Source organism: Notechis scutatus, chromosome 1, assembly GCF_049901735.1.
Source record: "Notechis scutatus isolate UNSWTSFEM ecotype Mainland chromosome 1, rNotScu1.2, whole genome shotgun sequence".
Classification (NCBI taxonomy): Eukaryota; Metazoa; Chordata; class Lepidosauria; order Squamata; family Elapidae; genus Notechis; species Notechis scutatus.
The window spans coordinates 328358295-328380177 of record NC_142009.1 but is presented as its reverse complement, the minus strand read 5'-3'; the positions used below and the strand labels follow the sequence as shown (position 1 = coordinate 328380177).

Below are 21883 nucleotides of genomic sequence, written 5' to 3'. Positions count from 1 at the left end.
GAGTCCTTGGCGCTCTCTGAGCTTGGTTGTTTGCTTGCAGACGTTTCATTACCAGGCTAGGTAACTTCATCAGTGCTGGTGGGTGTGGGGGCTTGCTCCCTGTTTGCATACAATAGCTTGCCCTGAACAGCCAAGCTCAGAGAACACCAAGGAGTGATAGAAGACACTTGGGAGGCCTGAAGCTGGAGAACATCCATATCCATATTCCCTCTTATAAACGGTGGCTCTGGGACCATCTTTGGGAAGAAGATTTTTGGGCACTTGGGAGGGGCAAGGAAAATGTCAGAACTACCCTCTTTCCTCCAAATTGGGGCTATTTGAGATGGGATTCTTTGGGAGGGCAATAGTCAAAATTTGGCTCAAGTGACCTTCTCTTGCTCCAAGGTTGCCTGTGAAGAACAGACCACAAGGAAGGTTGCAGCCTGGCCAATATGTTTTTCCTGGAATTGTGTTGGCCAACTTGGCAGTAGACAATTCTCTGGTAATATCACACTACTAACTAGAGCATACAAAACATTTGCTAGACCAATACTCAAATACAGCTCATCAGTCTGGAACCCACATTACGTATCTGATATTAGCACAGTTGAGAAAGTCCAGAAATATTTCACAAGAAGAGTTCTCCACTCCTCTACTCGTTGTAGAATACCTTATGCCACCAGACTTGAAATTCTAGAACTAGAAAACCTTGAATTACGCCGTCTTCAGTCTGATCTAAGTATGGTATATAAAATCATACATTGCAATGTCCTACCTGTCAATGAATACTTCAGCTTCAACCATAACAACACAAGAGCACACAATAGATACAAACTCAAGGTTAACCGCACCAAACTTGATTGCAGGAAATACGACTTCAGCAACAGAGTGGTCAATGTCTGGAATACTCTACCTGACTCTGTGGTTTCTTCCCAAAACCCCAAAAACTTTAACCTTAGACTTCTACTATTGACCTCACCCCTTTCCTAAGAGGTCTGTAGGGGGCGTGCATAAGCGCACCAACGTGCCTACCGTCCCTGTCCTATTGTTTCTTTTATTTTTCTTATATGTAGCCATTTCATGTATTCATAACTATGTATATACTTATACTTATTATCTTGTAAACAATTGACAAATCAAATAAAATAATAAAATAAAATAAAATAAACTTAGGTTAGTGGTTAAGGCACCAGACTAGAAACCAGGAGACTGTGAGTTCTAGTCCTCCCTTGGGCATGAGAAGCTTGCTGGGTGACTTGGGGCCAGTTCTTTTTTCTCAGCCCGACCCACCCTCGCAGGGTTGCTGTTGTGGGATAAATAGGACGAGGAAGGAGTATTAGATACATTTGCCGCCTTGAGTTGTTGTTCATAAAAATGATAAAGGTGGGATATCAATTAAATAAACAAATAAAGCAGGCGCGCTGATGTAGCAGTGTTCTTCTCACCTTCTTAATGGTACCCCCCAATCACACCATTCTCTGTTTTTCGTTGGCCTCCAGACCATTCACACTGAGCTCTCAAAACTGGCCAAGAAGCACGCTGACCAAAAGAGCATCGAGGCAGAGATGTACCGCAAGATGCTGGGGAACCCTGGGTCCAGCAGCCCCCCAGCGAAGTGCAAAGATAAATCCTCCTGGGTAAGTGGCCAGAAAGAAGTATTCACTGAGCCAGAGACGTAGGGAGAAAAAGGGAAATGGATTGGATATCTTGGGTACTAACAGCTGTATGGTGAGTGCAGAAAGCCAGTGGGAACTTTCTGCAAAAACTTCTGTTTTTCGCCTTTAGAACTGACCTGCCTATCAAAATTCCACCTGGCTTTCTGCGCTCATCATAAGATGTTGCTTTCTATCTTCAAAGCCTAAACAGGTTAGGGCCTGTTTCTCTTAAGGCAGGGGTCCTCCAACTTGGCAACTTTAAGACTTGTGGACTTCAACTCCCAGAATCCCTCAGCCAGAATGGCTGGCTGAGGAATTCTGGGAGTTGAAGTCCACAAGTCTTAAAGTTGCCAAGTTTGGAGACCTCTGGTCTAAGGCAGTGGTTCTCAACCTTTTCTTCACCACCAACCCCAACCCCCTTTTAAATACCTTTTGTGGCCATGAACCTTCAGGATTTAAATCATAACATTTTTCAAGCTTTAGTGGACCCCCCCCATGATGACATCACAGACCCCAGGGATCCGTGGACAACAGGTTAAGAACCACTGGTGCAAGGCCTTTTTTAATTATTCAAACTTGGCAACTTGAAGAGATATAGGCTTCAACTCCTAGCATAGCTGGCTGAGGAATTCTGGGAGTTGAAGTCCACATCTCTTCAACTTGCCTTGTTTGAAAACTGAGGCGGATCAGGCAAAACTCAGAAAAATATCCCCATGCACGCCTATGGGAGAGGTAGCGGGGCAGTAAGTTTCCCACTCCTCCATTGTAAAATCTTCCCCTTTCCAAGGCCTGGGACCCAGGGTGGAGCTCTTGTGGAGGAGTCAGAAAGTATTTTCGGAATTTTTCCCAATGTGCTTACAAGAGTTGCTTGTCAGCCAACATATTGCAAACAAGGCCTTGCCTCAATGGTGGAGGAATGAAATGAGAGGGTGGTGTTGAAAAAAAAAAAAAAACAAGTTTGCAAGCTGGAGCAGCAGAATAGGACAAAAACATGTAAAACAGAGGTTCCCAGCTTGGCGGCCCAGCAGGGGGAAGGAGAGGGGATTCTTCCCTGCGAGTGGTAGGTAGGCATGCACGAGCGTGTGCAACTCAGGGGTGGGATGCAAATATTTTAACTAATGGTTCTGTGGGCATGGCTAAGTGCAAGTGGCTAGGTGGGTGTGGCCATGTGACTGGGTGGGCGTGGCTTTTTGTGTGCAGCACCTCCCCCCTACCCCCTGTGCTCTGTTTTTGGCCACCTGGGCCTCAGGAAGCCTCCTGGGGGCGTTTTGCTCCCAGGAGGCCTCCCTGAGGCCCAGGAAGGCAAAAAACGGAGCATGGGGGGGGGTGGGCACAGCAGCACATACCCCCCACATGCCCCTTTTTGCTTCCTGGGTCTCAGGGAGGCCTCCTGGGCGAAGCAGTAAGACAGCTAGGGGGGACCTGGCACAGCTGATCGTCGGAACAGCTGATCGTCGGGAGGAAAAAAAGAAGAAATATCGGTTCAGCCGAACGGTAGCATTTTTTTACTACCGGTTCACATGAACTGGGCCGAACCGGTAGAATCCCACCACTGGTGCAGCTCCATCTGTATGAATTGTGGGCTTGCGCAGCCTGGTTCCGAATGGGCCACGGCCTGGGTACTGGGACACGGCCCAGGGGTTGGGACCCCCTGATATAAAAGGTTTGATTTTTAGTTACTTTGATTGAGCTCAGTTCATCAGTAACTGAGGTTAAACTTCCTTGTTGCCTGTCCATCATCTGACAAACGTTAAAAATAAACTAAAAATAAAGACAATATAAAAATAATAAAAACAAAAGACAAACTCAAAGGGCAGGCTCGATGGACCACTAAGTCTTTTTCTCCCATTCATTTTCTGTGGTTTCTCTGAGTTGCTCAGGATATGCCAGTTCCTAGGTCCGTGTTGGCGAACCTATGCCACACGTGCCAGAAGTGGCATGCAGAGCCATTTCCCCCGGCAAGCGAGAGGTCGCCCGGAAGAGCCCCACTGCGCATCCAGGTGCTCTGCCTCCTGACAGCTGATTGTCGGGTATCTGGCGCACATGTGCAGGGGCGGGGTGTGTGTGCAGGAAGTGTGCGCATGTGCAAAGATGCCTGGTGCGTGAGGGGAGGTCACGTACGCATGCGAAGGGGACGTGGGGGCCCCAGCATGCATTGTCTTCTGGGTGCTGATATACAAGCGAGTGCGAACACAATTATTGGCACAGGAGCTGAAAAAGGTTAACCACCCCTGTCCTAGGTCATGTGTTTTCTGAATTTTGGCAGTCACTTCTATTTTTTTTCACCCCCTCCTTTTTTCTCCTTCCCAGACAATTCCATGGAAGTGGCTGTTTGGTGCCACTGCCGTAGCACTGGGGGGCGTAGCCCTGTCGGTCATCATAGCAGCCAGAAACTAAGGCCAACCTGAGGTTGATGATTTTTGTGGAATCAGGCTTGGAGATTTGGCCCTTCCTTCCTCCCAGCTCCTGCCCCTCTTCCACCACCTGGCCCCTCAAGGACTGGCACACGACTTTGCACTGGTGTCCCCCTCTGGACTGTAGGTTGACTGAGTGGGGTAGGCACAGCAGACGTGGCTCTCCTGCCCGGAAAGACTTCCCAGCTTCCAGAGTTGATCTGAACATCAATGAACCCTTTGCAGTCGAGATACCCAGGGTGGCTTCTGGAGCTGCAGAAGTGAGAAGAAACCCAGAGTGCCTGGGTGTATTTTTCAGGAGAGGGCAGGAAAATCGGGCCGTGGCTGGATGCTACCATTCAACTTCTCTCTTTCTCTCTCTCTCTCTCTCTCTCTCTCTGTCTTTTTCTCGCTCGTGTGGGTTTTTCTTCTCCCTGCGCTGTAGGTGGCCCCGCAAAGGATCCGTCAAAAATGAAGAAAGGATATTGCTGGGGTCTGCCTGGCAGGGGGAAGAAAGCAAGGACTGCACAAAGTTGCACTGGCTTTAGAACAGACCTGGGAGGAGAAGCTTAGAAACTGTTTAGGCCTGGCCTTAGGACCAGGTGCAAGAGGCCAGGGCTGTGAAGATGCTCCTTTAGTGCTCAGGATTGGTTTGGGTGGCGTGAGAGGGATTTTGGTTTGTTCAACCGCCTTCCACAAAAGCTTCCTTGGAGGACCTCACGGGTTCTCTTCATTCTGGTTAGGGTAAAAATCACACCTGGGTGGCTTTCTTTTAGTCGTCTTCGGGAAGCCAAATTGGGAGTCAAGGAACCTCTCCATCTTAGCTCAAAATCTGCTTTCAAACTTTACTGGTGGCTTTTTCCCCTGACTCTTTCCTTTTTAAGCCACCCAACATTTAAGTTAGCAGCACCAGGTGCCACTCAAACCCAGTGCTGCTTCTCTTTGGTACAGTTTTTTCACTCTCTACATTTTAAACTGTGAACAGCTGCGACATCCTCATGGTCTAATAAAGCAACATCTCTCAGCAGATTTCCTAGCCATTCCTTTATTCCGAGGGCCGTGGAATCGTTATTTATTCACTTATTGTCCATTTATCTTCATTTAACTTTAGAACCGTAAAGCTTGAGAATCTCAAAGTAATGGAACATGAACAGGGAAGTAAAGTGGGGAAGGGAAAACTTTTGGTATAGTCCTTCCCCCCACCCCATGTGGGTAGGTAATAACCACTCCCAAAATTCCACAACCAGGATGCTGTTCTTAAAAGTTGTGTCTGTCTGTGTGTGTGTCTTACAGGGAGAGAGGGAAAACTTTTACTACTGAAAAATCAGATTCCCTGCAACTATCCAAGGCTGGACTGTATTACTGTTTCTTGCAGAATCCATGCCCCCATTTGATTTAGAGTACAGATGCTCCTCAACTTACTATCACAATTGAGCCCAAAATATATGTTGCTAAGCGAGGCATTTGTTAAGTGAGTTTTGCCCCATTTTATGACCTTTTTTTGAAAAGTTGTTAAGTGAATCATTGCAATTGTTAAAGTTAGTCAGACGATTATTAAGTGAATCTGGCTTCCCCATTGACTTTGCTTGTCAGAAAGCTGCAAAAGGTGATCACATGACCTTAAGGCACTGCAACCACCATAAATGTGAGTCAGTTGCCAACTGCCTGAATTTTGATCACGTGATTATGGGGATGCTGCAACGGTTGTAAGTGTGAAAAATGGTCATACAGTAAGTCACTTTTTTTCAATGATGTTGTTAACTTTGAGCTGTTGTACGTCCAGCTGTACAGATAATCTTTGAGTTACAGCCATAATGGAACCTGCCCATCACAATCAAAACTCATGACAATTGTAAAGCTGTCCAACTCAATTTTACCTTTTTTTTTGTAGTGGTTAAGCAAACGCTGCAGTTGTTAAAGCGAACCAGTTTTTGCAGTTTTGCTGAAAACCAAAGCTAAATAGTAATAGCAATAGACTTATATACCACTTTATAATGCTCTACAGCCCTCTCTAAGTGGTTTACAGAGTTAGCATAATTGCCCCCAACAATTTGGGTCCTCATTTTACTCACCTGGGAAGGATGGAAGGCTGAGTCAACCTTGAGCCTGATGGGATTTGAACTGCCAAATTGTAGGCAGCTGGCTGCAGTAGAAGTAGCTTGCAGTACTGCACTCTAACCACTGCACCACAGAGGCTCATATAAGGCCAGTTTTCAGCAAAACCATCGCAAATGTGGGCATGTGATCGCAGGACACAACAAATGGCCATAAGCCTAGTTGCTGAGATGTCCATAAGCCTAGTTGCTAGGCACCTGAAGTGTGATCATATGACTGGGGAGGCAACCATTGAACTTTGAACCCAGTGATAAATACTGCCTGGTAGATGTGTTGGATCTAGAATGTTTCTCAATCTCAGCAACTTTTATCTATGGACTCCAACTCCCAGAATTCCCTAGCCAGCATGTTACTTGTGAAATGAGCAGCTATATTAATATGGATGAATGTATGTGAATGAATGAATGAATGAAATTCAGGGAGTTGAAGTCCAGATATCTCAAAGTGAAAATTGATAAGCATCGGTTCAGAGGTTCTGTTATTGTTGTCTTCCCCACAAATTTGTGGAGACCCTTTGAAAAATCCCATGACAGAGTCTTACCTGTTTTCCAAACACTGGCCTTCACCGTCCCTGAACACAGAGCCTTTCACAACCAGTGGAAGGCTTTATAGCATGGGTGTCAAACTGGTGACCCACAGGCCGGATGCATCATGCACAGGCCACACCCACCCCAGCTCCGCAAAGGCAAAAAATACCATGATATGTCACGTCACACAATCGAGTTCGACACCCGTGCCTTATAGGATGTCTGAAGTTGTTCAACAAACCCCTCCCTCCCTCTTGAAAGCTAACTAAGCCACTATCCTGTATTTTGGTAGCAGATCCCACAAATTAATGAGCATCATTGTGGAATTCCCACAAGACCCATCTTCTAAGCAGAGATTTGCACCTGTTCCCATAAGGCAGGGGTGGGGGAAACTATGGCCCTTTTTATGACTTGTGGACTTCAACTCCCAGAATTCCTGAGCTTGCCATGCTGAGCCATGCTAAGCCATACTGGCTCAGGAATTCTGGGAGCTGAAGTCCACAAGTTTTAAAAGGGCTATAGTTCCCCCACCCCTGCCATAAGGCAAACAATCACCTTGTAGGTTATAGTAAACTTTTACTACCCACCCTTCCCAGGAAACAGATATAAACGCTTTTCTCAATCAGGTGATACACAAATATAGTTAGGTTACCTCAGAGACACCTGAAAATGTCTATAAATATAGGTGTCCTACCGGATCAGATGCCTCTAGCCCACTCAGGAAACTGACTTATCAGGAAGCATTTATTCAGTTTCGCTTTGGGATGAAGTAGTTACAACTGATATATTTAGAGTAGCCCAAAGCAAGCGGAAGCTATTTTGCCCCCTCAAACACCACACGGGCAATGGGTGGGGAGGCGTCTTTATGCACACACATATTTCAACATTGGGATATGTGTGCTGACCTGCCTGCACTCATTCCCACCCCCATCTTGGTTGGGAGCTGGGGTTTTAAGTCTTTTCTTGAAATAGGCAAAATAAAAAGTGCAATTTAAATGGGGGTAGTCGCTTGGAGCTCCCTTTCAGTATCCTGTTAAAATTTATTTTTTGCTTAAGAAAGCAAAGACTCCTTTGAAATTATGTTATCAGAAGCCCACAAATGACTGTCAAGACTGGAACCTAAAGACAGTGTGGCAGATAAATTCCCCCGTGTTCCCATATTCTTGGCAGAATTGCAACATTAAACAAACCTACACAAAAGTTCCCAAAGGGCCGTTTAAGCTTAACACACCTACTAGAACCTTACTGGCAGTCTGCCTCTTCTTCAATACTGATCCAAGAAGATGCTCCTGTATAGTCACAATTTGTTCTCCTGACATCCTCGAGCATCTGCCGTAAATGACCTTCCTGCCTTCGAATGAGGATCCAGGTGCGACATTTTCTATATTGAGGGTGAAGGTTCATTCTCCAAACTTGTGGGTTGGTTTCCATTATATGGAAAATAGTGGTGAATATCTATAGCTCGGAGAACGAACCTTCACCCTCATCCTAATACCAGAGCTACAGATAATCGTTACTATTTTCCATATTTTAAAACAGCTAGACCTTGATTTACAATTATTTGTTTAGTGACCATTTGAAGTTACAAATAGCACTGAAAATGGATGACTGGTTATCATACAGTCACATGATCAAAATTTGGCAACTGGCATGTATTTACAATGCTAGCGGCATCTTGAGAGGGTCATGTGATCACAATTTATGACCTTCCCAGCTGGTTTCCAACAAGCAGTCAGTGCGGGGTAGCTAGATTTGCTTTATGACTGTATGGTTCATTAATTACAGCGATTGCAAAATCATTTGCAACTCACTCAGTAACCATCTTACTTAACAATGAAAGTTCTGGTCACAAGTGTGATGTAAGTCAAGTAAGTCTACTTGTAAACTCTAGGTCAGGGCTGTCAAACTCACGGCCCACGAGCCAGATGCATCACTCGCTGGCCATGCCCACACCCCAGTTTAGCAAAGGGGGAAAAAGTCACGATATGACACATGACGACGTGAGTTTGACACCCCTGCTCTAGGCAGTCCTCGTTTAGCAACTACAATTGAAACTGACAACTATTAAGTGAAGCCATCACTGTGAAACTGCAACTCTGCTTATGTTCAGCCTTTCTTTGCTGAACAGACCTGCAAATTGTAAATGTGAGAATTAATTGGTCACTTTTTCTCCACCACAGTAACTGCAAATGGTCGCTAAACAGGACGGTCATTAAAGGAGGACTACTTGTTCATTGGTCAACTGGCCATTTCCGTATTGTCCTCCCAATAGCTAGTCCTTGATGGCAGGACCAGCTTGATTTTATTAGGGATTGAACAATGTTAGTGGTTCCTCCCAAGTTGTGTCCAACACTTCCTGACCTCAGGGACTATAGCACCCCCAGCCCACCGTCCTCCACTGGCTCAGAGTTTGCCCAAAATCATGGTCATTGAGTTGATACTATCTAACCATCTCATTCTCTGCTGTCCCTTTCTCCTGGCAATCTTCTCCTTTACCCTTGTCAAGAAAACCCCATGGACCAGAGGTGGTATTCAGCAGGTTCTGACCAGTTCTGGAGACCAGTAGTGGAAATTTTGAGTAGTTCAGAGAACTGGCAAATACCACCTCTGGCTGGCAGGGGAAGGATACCACCAATATCCTTCCCCTGCCACACCCACCAAGCCATGCCCACAGAACTGGTAGTAAAAAAAAATTGAATCCCACCACTGCAATGGACAGTATCAAAAGACTACCAACATAGCAAACTGTTAACATAGCCCATAATACAGCTGTAGCAGTCCCTGCATGAGGTTTGAGCAAGTGAGTAACTTTTCCATTCAGAATAATGCAAAGTTCCAAACACAAGACAATGCAACTTTCATATTAGCTCCTTCCCTTCCTCACAGCCTTCCAGGTGAAAATGTTGTTTCCATAGGATTTAATTTCCATGGAATTAACTGCACAGAGTGATGCCACTTATTACAATTCCTGTTTCATGCTCTTAAGTTACTATTTTAAACACTTTCACCTTTTAACCTGTTCCCTTTTTAAAAATATTCTGTAAGCCACTTAAGAATCTGGTTTCAGGCAGTCAGGCGTTTTAAAAATAAAAATAAGTTTATTCTTTAAAAAAAAATACAATGTCCACTTTTTTTGTCATACAGGACACCCACATTTAGTCAGTCATACTTTACCCATCATTTAAGAATTCAACTTGTTTGCACAGTAGAAGACAACCTCCATTCCCACCCACTCCCTTTTATACAGTCTGTTTTTCAGCACATCATCATCCTCTGTAATCTTAAGTTTATCCCAGTTGGTTGTCAGACCCACAGAACACAACATTCAGAAATAACGTCCGCGGGTAAATTGAAAGAGGCTTTATTGTAGACAAGGCCGCAGAGCCTTTTTTTTTTTCTTTTCTAAAGGGAGCAGCTTGAGCCTGCTCATTTTCATATAGGGCGATTCTATGTGCGTGGCAGGAACATCATCCACACGATCATTGCTCCTTGGGCTTGTCTTCCCCGCCGGGACTCGGATCGGCTGCTTTCACATCGATGGGGATGGTGTGTTGCGCGGGCTCGGATTCGGCCAGGCGCGGGGCCTCGATGCACAGCTGCCCATCCGGATTCAGAGAGCAAGCGATGGCCTGAAGGTCCACATCGGGAGGCAGGAGGGTTTCCCGGCGCAGCTCTTGATGCTCCACCCAGTAGCCGCTGTCATTGCTCTGGCTCTCCCTTTGGCGCTTGGCGGTCACCGTCACTTTCCTCCCCTCCAGGTTCACCGTCATCTCCTCGGGAGTAAAGCCGGCCACGTCCACCGAGAAGCGGTAATGGTTTTTACCCTCGGCCGGGCAGGCGTTTTCCTCCGAGGCTTCCTTGTGGCTTTCGCGCTCCCCTCCGAGAGGCAGCGGCGTCGCCTGGAAGAAGGCGCGGCTCATCTTCTCCATCTCTTGGAACTGCCTCTCCATGTCTCCCATCACGCGGTCCACGAAGCTGGGGTTGGCCGGCCACAGGGGCCTGCACGCCGGCTGCGGCTCGCTGAGCCAGATGGGGCCCAGGCCGGGCAGAGGCCAACGCCGCAGAGGGAGCATCCGGAGCAGGACGCGAGAGTAGCTCGCCATGGTTGGCAGCGCAGCAAAAGCTCCCAAAACAAAACAACCTTCCACCAACCGGCTCTGTCAAGTTTCTGACAGGCCGGGCAGGCCGTGCCGCCTTTTATAGTCCCCGCAGGCCACGCCCCCTCGCGGTGAAGCAGCGTGGCCTTGGTTGTTTGTTGTTTTTTTTTTATGACGCAACAGCGTGCAAGACGTTTCCAAACAAATCTGGAAATCCGGCGGCGACTCCAGAGGCGCCTAGAAGGAAGAGTGAAATTCGTGCCAGCCCCGCTTGGTCCTTAATCCGCCCCGGAGGGCAGAGTAGGCTAAACGCGTTTGTGCTCCAGCAGCTTCCAGAAAAATCCAGCTTGTCCTAGACAAGGCTGCTCAGCCGGTATTCACACATACCTGCAAAGGTACCAACGGCTTTCCCCAAGGCTGGCGGTGTCCATATTTTTTATTTATTGATTGATTGGATTTGATTTGTCAATCGCTCTCAAAATAATAGGTATAAGTATAAACAGGAGTAAGAATACAGGAAATAGGTACGATTAAATGGGGACAATGGGACAGGGACGGGAGGCACGATGGTGCACTTATGCACGCCCCTTACAGACCTCTTAGGAATGGGGTGAGGTCAATAGTGGATAGTTTGAGGTTAAAGGAAGGGGGGTTAGAGGATGTAACTACAGAGTTGTTATTGCCAGGAGCTGGCCTCCTGCTTTGGGGGATGGGAGTCCAGGAAAACACACTGGTCACTAGGGCTTCTGTTTCAAAACCCGGCTCTTTTTCAGACGTTTTGTACAATGGAGAAGAGTCAGCGTCGCTTTTTTTTTGACAGGATGCTAAAGAAGAAAACTGGGCATGAAGACTTCCCTTCACCCTAGAAGTGTGGGAGATGGGGGATGAGAAATTAAGACTGGTAGAAACTGAGCACCCACCCCTCTCCTGGAAGAATGAAATATTTTGATAAATATTTTAAAAGGCAGAATTATATGCCCCTGGATAAGAAATGGAGAAACACGTTTGTTTGTTTTTTAGGGAGAAAGCAGCCCCCACCTTTCTTAATAACCCTCAGCAGATGTCAGCACTTAAGAGATAAAGAATTATTGGAAGAAGCCAAATATCTAGGTTGCTCTATTCATAGGCAAAGCAAATACTGCAGGAAGAAATCCATTCAAGTCAGGATATTTTGAAATTCCCTGCAGTAATAGAATTCTTTATTGGCTAAGTGTGATTGGACACACAAGGAATTTGTCTTGGTGCAAATACTCTCAGTGTACATAAAAGAAAAGATACGAAGATCTGAACAAAGGTAGGACTAGCCCTCAGCCACAATAGGAATTGTCAAAAGGCCCTTCATTGCATCACCCTTAGAAACTTCAACCAAACTTAGCTCAGGCAAACACCTAGGATTTGTACTTTGTCTATAGAGCCAGCTATGATCCCTACATAACCCCTACACAGCCCCATGGGAGTCTGACAATAGAATACATGTTCTTGCACAGGAACAGGAAGCTCAAGTGCAAAGCCCAAGAGAAGGTATAAAAATCCCGCACTCTCAACTCCATGTGGTCAGCTGCCCAGAACCCATGGGGTTCTGCTTCATCATTAAACCATCTTTCCAATCACCTCCGTGTCTCCAGTGTCTTTCTCCTGGCTTGGAACTGAATCAGATGGATATTTCTTCCCACAGATTCTTTCTATGCGTAGAGATTGGTAACTATTAACTGCAAAGACTATAAACTGAGATGAGCAAAGCTCTGAAATCTTAATTTGGCTTCTGGAGAGACAAGCAAATCCTATCATAGAAACAGGTGGATTTAAGGATTAGAAAGCCTTGGAGATACTTTCTCCCCATCTTTAAAATCACTGCAAAAGAAGAAGAAAAAACAGCCCATGCTTATTTTTGCTGCCATAATTTTAACTGTTTTTTCCCCCTTATGGAGATCCTCAGACATCTAGGTCATGATTGTCCCAAAGGTGCTTTTCCCAAAGGCAACTGGACTTTCTTGATTTTTTCCCCATTTCCCCCCAAAACGTTTCACTTCTCATCCAAGAAGTGTTCAGTTCTTCAGTTCTATTCATTTTCTAAACATATGTTTTTGTCCACGATTCAGGGTTTTAGGAAAGGAGAGGATGACCTTCCAGATTTTCAGATAGACAAGGCAAAATGACCCATGTGAAAATGGGCCATTTTGCTGCCTAATTTTAGTGGCATGCTCTCAAATGGGGTGGTCCCTTTAATGCCTCCAGACTGTGTGTGGCTGCTTTTTGCTGCTTAAGGGGAGAAGATCAATTGTAATATGTCGCCCTGTCTGCACACATTTCCTGTTCCATAACGCCTGGCTTATCCATTTTCAGTTTACGACATTGGAAGCACATCCAATTCAGAATCCAATCTGGGCCGATGGAAAGAGATGCCTACTTTGTGTAGTCAGAAAGTTTTCAGTACGTGTGATAGTTGAACCTGGAATACAAATTCAGAGAGTCTAGAGCAGCGGTGTCCAACCTTGGCAACTTTAAGACTTGTGGACTTCAACTCCCAGAATTCCTCAGCCAGCAAAGCTGGCTGAGGAATTCTGGGAGTTGAAGTCCACAAGTCTTAAAGTTGCCAAGGTTGGACACCCTGGTCTAGAGCAACCTTAGCCTTAACACCACAGTATAATAAAACTAAGATTTTGCATGAAGTCCTACATCCTGCTGGATCAAATCTGTCAGTAAAGGAGTCCATGGTGAATATGAAAGTCCCCCCCACCTCCCGCAACTGCAGTCTTGGATCATCCTGTGTCAAAGCATGAAATGTGTAAAAACAGTGTTCTGCATGGTGGAGGATGTACCCCTCAAGATTATTTTGGGGTACAAGTTTAGAATTCAAGCCTCCTATAATATCTGTACAGCCAACAGAGAAGAGCATGCGTGTTGGTTTGGTGTGGAGGTTTTAGTCCAGAGGCTCCCAAACTTTTGGGCACCAGGGGCCAGTTCTGTGAGAAAAGCTTTTCTGCAGACCGGAGGGGGCATGATTTTGTGGGCTGCCTGCACCCCGCGTGTCTGTGGATGGGGTTTCGCTCGCTTGTGGAGACCAGTTTCTGGCACACCACCGACCGGTGGCCGTTCGCAGACTGGGGGAAGTGGTGGTATTCAATTTTTTTTACCACCAGTTCTGTGGGCGTAGCTTGGTGGGCGTGGTATGGCTTGGTGGACGTGGCAGGGGAAAAAAAATCCCCATTTCCACCCCACTCCAGAGGAAGGTGACTGTAAAATCCCCATTCCCTCCCCACCAACCTGCTTTCCAGCTCCGTTCTCCTGTGCAGGGCAACAAAAGAAGACCCAGCAGATCAGCTGGGACTCGGGAGGCAGAGAATAGATGGGGGCGGGGCCAGTCAAAGGTGGGATTTGCCGGTTGTCCGGGTCCTGGTGACTTTCTGGACAAGTCCCTGCAGTTTTCTGGGCAAGAGAAGTGGCCCACCATTGCTTCCTTCTAGGGCTGAGAGAGAGTGACTAACCCAAAGTCATCCAGCAGGCTTTGTGCCTAAGGCAGGACTAGAATTCACAGGCACCCACTTTCTAGCCTGCTACCTTAACCACTAGACCAAACTGGATCTCAGGAAGAAGGAAGAAGGGAACAGGAAGAAGGGAAGTAGAAACTACCTTTAACATGCTCACCACTATTCCTAATGGCTAGTTTTTATAGAAGGCAGGCCATTCAGGATGCTTACAGACAAAATGTAGGTAATGGCACTCAGTGATAAGATTTCTAAATCATAGTTGGTGTCTAATGTATTGTCTGGACCCAGCCAATTAGGGCATTGTTAAAGAAATCATGACAATACTCAGCATTATTTGAGGGACAGCCTCATCCCAATTAAATTCATATGTCCTATCAGGTCTAGCAGAAATGGCATGTTGCGGGTTGTGTCTACAAAGGGGTATTATCTGATGGAACTAGGAGGAGAATATTTTCTGTTGTAGTGCCCACTCTTAAAAACATCCCCCTGAGGTCAGATTGGACCCAACCTCATTTGCCATAGAATAGAATAGAACAGAACAGAACACTTGGTCAAGTTGGTTAGACACACAAGGAATTTATCTCCGGTAGAGAACCACTCAGTGGACTTGCAAAACAACAGAGACAAAACAACCTTCTGGAAGAATCTCAAGCTGTCGGTTTTCCATCTGGCCTGGGGATTTGGTGACATTGTTGGAGAGCCTGCTAAGTGGTTGTATTTTTAAGGAAATGAACGGCACTCTCCTACAGATTATACTTTTTATGTTGTAACAGTTTTATTGTTTTTAAATTTTTATTTATCTGTTTAATTTTTATGCTCATTTCCCCTAACATTGTTTTAATTATTTTTGTGGTTATTTTGGGTTGGGTTTTTATATTTTAGGAGGGGGAGATTTTTAACTCCATATGCCACCCAGTGTCACAGTGATGAGATGCATGGCTGTATAATTTAATTAATATCTGCCTAGTGGTTGTTTAATTAAGCCCCAGTTGGCTGGCTTTTCATAGTGAATAAAACATGCCCATAGCAGGCATTAAATATCTATTTTCTAATTTTTTGGTGGCTAATATCAAATTGAGGTTTTGAGTTATCTGGAGAAAGCTAGGCAGAGGGAGAAAGTGCTGGAATCTCTTACACTCTGTTGCATCATTCAGGAATCTTGGCCTGTTTCCAGGTAACAGTAGGAGTAATTTTGTGTATGTCTTTTTTCTCAATTTCCACCAGGTGGCAAAGTTGCTAAAAAAAATTAAATAATTTAAACTCACGGCAGGTTATAGAATTGAACACAATCCCAGACAGCCTCTGAGCGTTCTTAAACCGATCCATTTACATTGGAGATAATACTAGAATTACAGATAATCCTCACTTAATGTTTGAAATTACATGGACCTTCCCAGAGATATTTATGACCTGATTTCAACGTTCCAACAGCTACCTCTCCCACCCTTCGTGGTTACATGATCACATTATCTGTACTTGGCAATAGGCTCGCACCTATGGGTGTTCTGCAGTCACACGACTGATTTTCAGCTTTTTAAAAAGGGCTTCCAGCATTTATTTCTGGTTTCTGGGGGGGGCGGGGAGACCATTTGGAGAAAACAAGTTTATTTCAAAATTGCCATGTTCAGTAGTTAGTGTTCATTTAACGACCGCCACAAAAAAGATTGTAAAATCGGTCTGTTGGAAGAAATGTCCTTCTAGGTTCAGTTCCAAGTGGGGAAGAAAGATACTGGAAACATGGTGACTGCTTGGAAAGATGGTTTAATGGTGGACAGGATCACATGACTTGGGTGAAGGAAGAAGGGCTGAGATGCTGAAAGTCCCTTGGATTTATACCCTCTGTTGGGATTTGAATTTGAGCTTGTATTCTGATTGGTTGTCAGACTCCCATGGGGCCATGCAGGGGCAACTCTGTAGGCTGTCCTGAGTCCCAGGCTTGGTTGAGCCTTGCTGGATGATGATGTAATGAAAGGGCTTTGGGCAATTCCTATTATAGTTCTATCTGGAGTATGTCTTTGTTATGTAAAATAGACTGGCCTAGGCCAGAGTAATGGTCCATTAGCAGGGGGAGGGGCTGAGTTTCTGCCTCTCTGAGTTTCTACTTTTCTTTTTAGGGGAAATATTCTGCCTTTTTAGTATATCCTAAAATATTTCATTTTCCTAGGAGAGGGGTGGGTTTTAATTTCCAACAGGTCGATCATGATTATCTGCTGAATGACCACTATGACTTAACAACGATAATTCTGGGATCAATTACAGTTGTGAATTAAGGACAACCTATATTTATCACTAGCAGGACAGTCTGTAACAGATAACAGATAATCAAAGTTGGAAGGGATCTTATAGGTCATCTAGTCCAATCCCCCGCCCAAGCGGGAGACCCTACACCATTTCTGACAGATGGGAGTCCAATCTCTTCTTGAAGATCTCAAGTGATGGCGCTCCCACAACTTCTGAGGGCAAGCTGTTCCATTGGTTGATTGTTCTCATTGTCAGAAAGTTTCTCCTTATTTCCAGGTTGAATCCCTCCTTGTTTAGTTTCCATCCATTTATTCCTTGCCTGGCTTTAGGGTGCTTTAGAAAATAGCTTGACCCCTTCCCCCCTGTGGCAGCCCCTCAAATATTGGAAGACTGCTATCATGTCTCCCCTGGTCCTTCTCTTCACTAGACTAGCCGGCTCAGCTCCTGTAACCGTTCTTCATATGTCTTAGTCTCCAGTCCTCTAATCATCCTGGTTGCTCTTCTCTGTACTTTTTCTTGAGTCTCAATATCTTTTTTATAGTGTGGTGACCAAAACTGAATGCAGTTCTCTAGGTGTGGTCTTACTAAGGCTTTATAGAGTGATATTAGTACCTCACTTGATCTCAATTGCATCCCTCTGTTAATGCAATTTAGGATTATATTAGATTTTTTGGCTGCTGCTGCACACGGCTGGCTCATATTTAGCTGGTTGTCCACTAAGACTCCAAGATCCCTCTCACAGTTACTGCTCTTGAGCCTGGTTTCACCCAGTCTATATGTGTACTTTTGGTTTTTCTTGTCTAAGTGTAGGACTTTACTTTTCTCTACATTGAATTTCATTTTGTTAGATACGGCCCAATGTTCTAGTCTGTCAAGATCCATCTGGATCTTGAGCCTATCTTGGATGTTAGCTATTCCTGCCAGCTTAGTATCATCTGCAAATTTGACAAGTTCCCCTTCAATTCCCTCATCTAAGTCGTTAATGGATATTAAAGAGTACTGGGCCTAAGACAGAACCTTGTGGCACCCCACTGCTTACTTCCCTCCATGTAGACTTAGACCCATCAAGGACTAACTCGTTAAGTATGGTTTGTCAGCCAGTTGCGAGTCCATCTAGTGGTGGTGCTATCTATTCTACTTTTTTCTAGCTTACTAAGAAGTAGGTTGTGGTCTACTTTGTCGAATGCCTTGCTGAAATCTAAATATATTATGCTGGTCTACTAATTTCGTCACTATGTTGAAGAATGAAATAAGATTGGTTTGGCATGATCTGTTCTTAACAAATCCGTGCTGACTGCTAATTATTACTTTACTTGTTTCTAGAAGTTGGCAAATCTGTTTTTTTATTATCTTTTCCAGTATCTTCCCAGGTATTGATGTTAGGCTGATTGGTCTATAGTTTCCTGGGTCTGTTTTTTCCCCTTTTTTGAAGATGGGAACCACATCAGCTCTTTTCCAGTCCTCTGGTAGTTCGTTCCCTGGTGCTGCAGGATTTTTGAAAGATATGGTGCAGTGGTTCTGAGATGACCTCTGCTAGCTCCTTTAAAATTCTGGGATTTAATCCATCAGGCCCCGATGATTTGTGTTCATCAGGATCAGACAGGTGTTCTCTTACTATTTTTTTTGCTTATTTTGATGTTATAAGGTATTTAAAACCCTAGCTTCTGTAATAGAGACATGCAGGTTCTCCAAGCAGAAAATTCCTAAACATGATGTATTCCTCCAGATATTTGAATTACAGATTCCCTTCATCATCACCTGATCAAAGACTGTGGAATGTTATTAATTAAATTAAGTAATTACTGGTACAGTCAATCCTCCACTTATGGTCATAATTGACGCCAGGATTTCTGTTGTTGGACAGGACCTTTCTTGCTGCAGTTGTTAAGTGAATCACTGAATTGTTAAGTTAGTAACACAGTTGTTAATAATTGAATCTGGCTTTCCCACTGACTGCATGTTAGAAGGTCGCAAAAGGTGATCATATGACCAGGGGAACATTGCAACCGTCGTAAATATGAGTCAATTGCCAAGCATCAGAATTTTGATCACATGACCATGGGGATGCTGAAGTAAATCGTGAAAGGAAACCTAACATCTCCTGCTTGGGCGGAGGGTTGGACTAGATGACCTACAAGATCCCTTCCAACTCTGTTAATCTGTTAATCCCCACCAAAATAGTCCCTTTCAAAGTCAGTTTTCACCTAATTTTGGAAGCACAGAGGGGCCACCACTGAGAAGATCCTATTAGCCTAATTCTGTTCTGAATGTACAAAACCTTAAATTTTCAGCAGCTACGTTTACGAGTTCCTGGCTAATATGAAACTTATAACGGTTATTTATGTGGACAAGTTTCATGCTTGCTGAAGCTGTGGAATATTTCATTGGAATTTTAGAATTCAAATGCATGTATTATGAAAGATCAGAAAAGGAGCTAGTGTGCTACGTAAGAAAAATATTATATCTGCTGAAAAAAAATCATTGCTCAATTGTGCTGAATAATTTTAGTTCCTGTTAGCTATTGTACTTAAGAAAAGGGCTGTGGAATTTGAGGTGGCCAGTTTATTTATTTTATTTATTTATTTATTTATTTATTTGATTTGCCAATTGTTTACAAGATAATAAGTATAAGAGTATACATAGTTGTGAATACATGAAATGGGTACATATAAGAAAAATAAAAGAAGAATAAGAGAAACAATAGGACAGGGACGGTAGGCACGTTGGTGCGCTTTATGCACGCCCCTACAGACCTCTTAGGAAAGGGGTGAGGTCAATAGTAGACAGTCTAAGGTTAAAGTTTTTGGGGTTTGGGAAGAAACTACAGAGTCGGGTAGAGTATTCCAGACATTGACCACTCTATTGCTGAAGTCGTATTTCCTGCAATCAAGTTTGGTGCGGTTAACTTTGAGTTTGTATCTATTGTGTGCTCTTGTGTTGTTATGGTTGAAGCTGAAGTATTCATTGACAGGTAGGACATTGCAATGTATGATTTTATATACCATGCTTAAGTCAGACCGAAGACGGCGTAATTCAAGGTTTTCAAGTTCTAGAATTTCAAGTCTGGTGGCATAAGGTATTCTACAACGAGTAGAGGAGTGGAGAACTCTTCTTGTGAAATATTTCTGGACTTTCTTTTCCTGTGGTGGTTACCTCTTGTATAAAGGAGTGAGTCAGCCCTATCACTCATCTTACAGTTTTAAGAGTGCTTAATGTTTGAGTTCCTACAGGGCAAGAATTCAAATTCTAAAAATAAAACTGACCAGAATACCTGGAGAAACACCTAGCCAAATGCCTTAATTTGATATTCCCGTGTTACAGATGAGGAACACCGAGGCTGAGAAATGAGTAGAACAAAGAAGAGAAATATATATATTTATGTATTTGCTTTTTCAGGAAATGGATTCCCCCTAGAGCAAAGTCCTGCTTAAACATACAGAGAGTCCCCACTTTATATTCAGACATTCTCCAATATTCATCTGAGAGCTAGATTCAAATCTGTGGTATAAATCTACTTCTCAATTTACCCTTCAGGGAAATGTTACCCATTTTGCTAACTGCTCCAGTACTGAATTGTCTACGTTGGCAAAGGAAGGATGTTGGGTCAAAGAAATGGGACACTTCTGATTATTTTTTTTCTCATTAACTAAAATAAACCACTTTTCTACTTCTTCCCATCCTCTTTCTGAAAAGATGTTCTTATCAGGTTCTTATCCCAAAAGCAAATTAAATTGAATTCTTAGACATTGGGACTGATTGATTCAGGAAGTAAAACTGTTTACAAAGCTGATAAAAATCTGTTTTTAAAAAAAGAAAAGAAAAGCTGGCAATATTTTAACTGAGCAGCAAAAATATAAATATTGGACTGAGAATCAAACCCTTTTACCAAGACTGACCAACTTGTCCACATCACTTTATCCCACCTTTAATTATTCTACGTCACAAATTCTTTCCATGAGAATTCTAGTAAATGAAATAATTCTCTCCAACTTGCTACCCACTTCTCCCCCCCACCAGTTCATTTCAGAATTGATTATCCTCCAGGTCTTATAATTCCATATCTAAAATATTTATTAGCAGTGCACATTTCTTCATGCTTTCCAGCAATGCAGTTTTTAAAAAGTCTCTTTCATCCAGCCTCCTTCATCCTTGAGCCCGGCTGTCTTCTGTGGGTGTGGATTCTTCAGCTGCTGGTTGAGGTTCGTTTCTCACTCGGTTGACCGCAATGGGCACCGTCCTCATGGCCGATTCCGTCACAGGACCTTCGATGCGGAGCTGTCCGTCGCTGGAGATGGAGCAACTGAGCCGATCTCGGTCCACGCTCAGGGGCACGTCCCACGCCCTCCGGAAGAGCTCGTAGCGGAATGGTCCGTTGGGCATCTCGCTGGCCTTCCTGCCCGTCAGAACCACTTTCTCCCCTACCAGCTTCACCACCAGTTCCTGGGGGTCAAATCCAGCCATATCTTGAGTCACTGCAAAGGTGTCATTGGCGCTTGGGGTCTCCAAGCTGTGGATGGTTTCATGACTGACCATGCTGCTGGCTGCGGGCCGCCAGTTGCTTGTCAGGAGTTCCCACATAGAGTCCATCTCACGCTCCAGCTCCTCAAAGAGGGAACTGGTCCGGGGCCATAAACCTCGGCTTCGTAGGGAGTTCTGAGGGCCTGTGAGGTGGAGTCTGCACAGCATCTTGGTCTCTCTTCTGAATAAGCTGAGCCCGGTGTGTCTCTGTATGCTGAGAGTTGCTGTATGCTCAGCCTCTAGGATTCAGCTCCCTTTTATTCAAATTCTCACCTCGCTGGAATATTTTTGATGTGATGCTTCCCCACAGTAAAGAATTTAACTCATCCCTTGGGCATTTCATGAGAATTACTCAGCCACCCAAACTGGTACCATGAGACAACCTCACCCAATTTTCAGCGCTGGCCTCATTTGTTTGGCCTGTGCCTGGTTTATAATTAGGATAACTTTCGCTCTCACTCTGTCCAAAATAGAATACGGAGTAATGCAAACTAAGCCAGGAACAGCTGCTGCCGGTAAACACCCAGGCAACGATGCTTAAGAACGGAGGCCTTTATAAACTAATCTAGTTTTCCTCAGGTTTAACATTTTTCCTTAGGCATAGAGACTGATTATATCACAAAAGAAGAAGAAATGGCTAGCTAATAAACATGACATTATTTCATGGACTCCAAATTAAATATTAGCAGAATCTTAGGATTGTGACAGTCCATATAGTTCTCGACTTAACAACCACAATTAAGGCCAAAATTTATGTTGCTCAGGGAGTTTTGTCCCAGTTTGTTTCCTTTCTTGCCACATTTGTTAAGTGAGACACGGCTGTTGTTAAGTTAGTAACACGGTTGTTAAGTGAATCTGGTTTCCCCACTG

The 21883-nt window shown here is 44.4% G+C and overlaps 3 protein-coding genes across 7 annotated transcripts in view; 1 reads left to right on the top strand and 2 right to left on the bottom strand.

The window, feature by feature from the left end:
• Positions 1-5056, top strand: part of FKBP8 (FKBP prolyl isomerase 8) — a 29790-nt gene extending 24734 nt beyond the window's left edge. For all 5 annotated transcript variants that reach the window (XM_026683174.2, XM_026683176.2, XM_087951456.1 and 2 more), the window contains 2 exons: positions 1479-1616; positions 3945-5056. In XM_026683174.2, the coding sequence (XP_026538959.2) occupies positions 1479-1616; positions 3945-4031 (225 nt within the window). In that variant the 3' untranslated portion in view covers positions 4032-5056. The remainder of the gene's footprint in view (positions 1-1478; positions 1617-3944) is intronic.
• Positions 5057-9746: 4690 nt separating this feature from the next.
• Positions 9747-11117, bottom strand: LOC113422308 (heat shock protein 30C-like). The gene has a single exon (XM_026683155.2). It carries the CDS (start codon positions 10770-10772, stop codon positions 10149-10151), a length of 624 nt encoding a protein of 207 aa, XP_026538940.2. The 5' UTR covers positions 10773-11117; the 3' UTR covers positions 9747-10148.
• Positions 11118-19862: 8745 nt separating this feature from the next.
• LOC113422303 (heat shock protein beta-11-like) lies at positions 19863-21425 on the bottom strand. Its single transcript, XM_026683145.2, has one exon. It carries the CDS (start codon positions 21179-21181, stop codon positions 20639-20641), a length of 543 nt encoding a protein of 180 aa, XP_026538930.1. The 5' UTR covers positions 21182-21425; the 3' UTR covers positions 19863-20638.
• Between the last annotated feature and the right edge of the window lie 458 nt (positions 21426-21883).

Excerpts from the sequence above, each read along its gene's own strand:
- LOC113422308 (XM_026683155.2), bottom strand. The coding sequence starts at position 10,772 with ATGGCGAGCTACTCTCGCGTCCTGCTCCGGATGCTCCCTCTGCGGCGT.
- LOC113422303 (XM_026683145.2), bottom strand. The coding sequence starts at position 21,181 with ATGCTGTGCAGACTCCACCTCACAGGCCCTCAGAACTCCCTACGAAGC.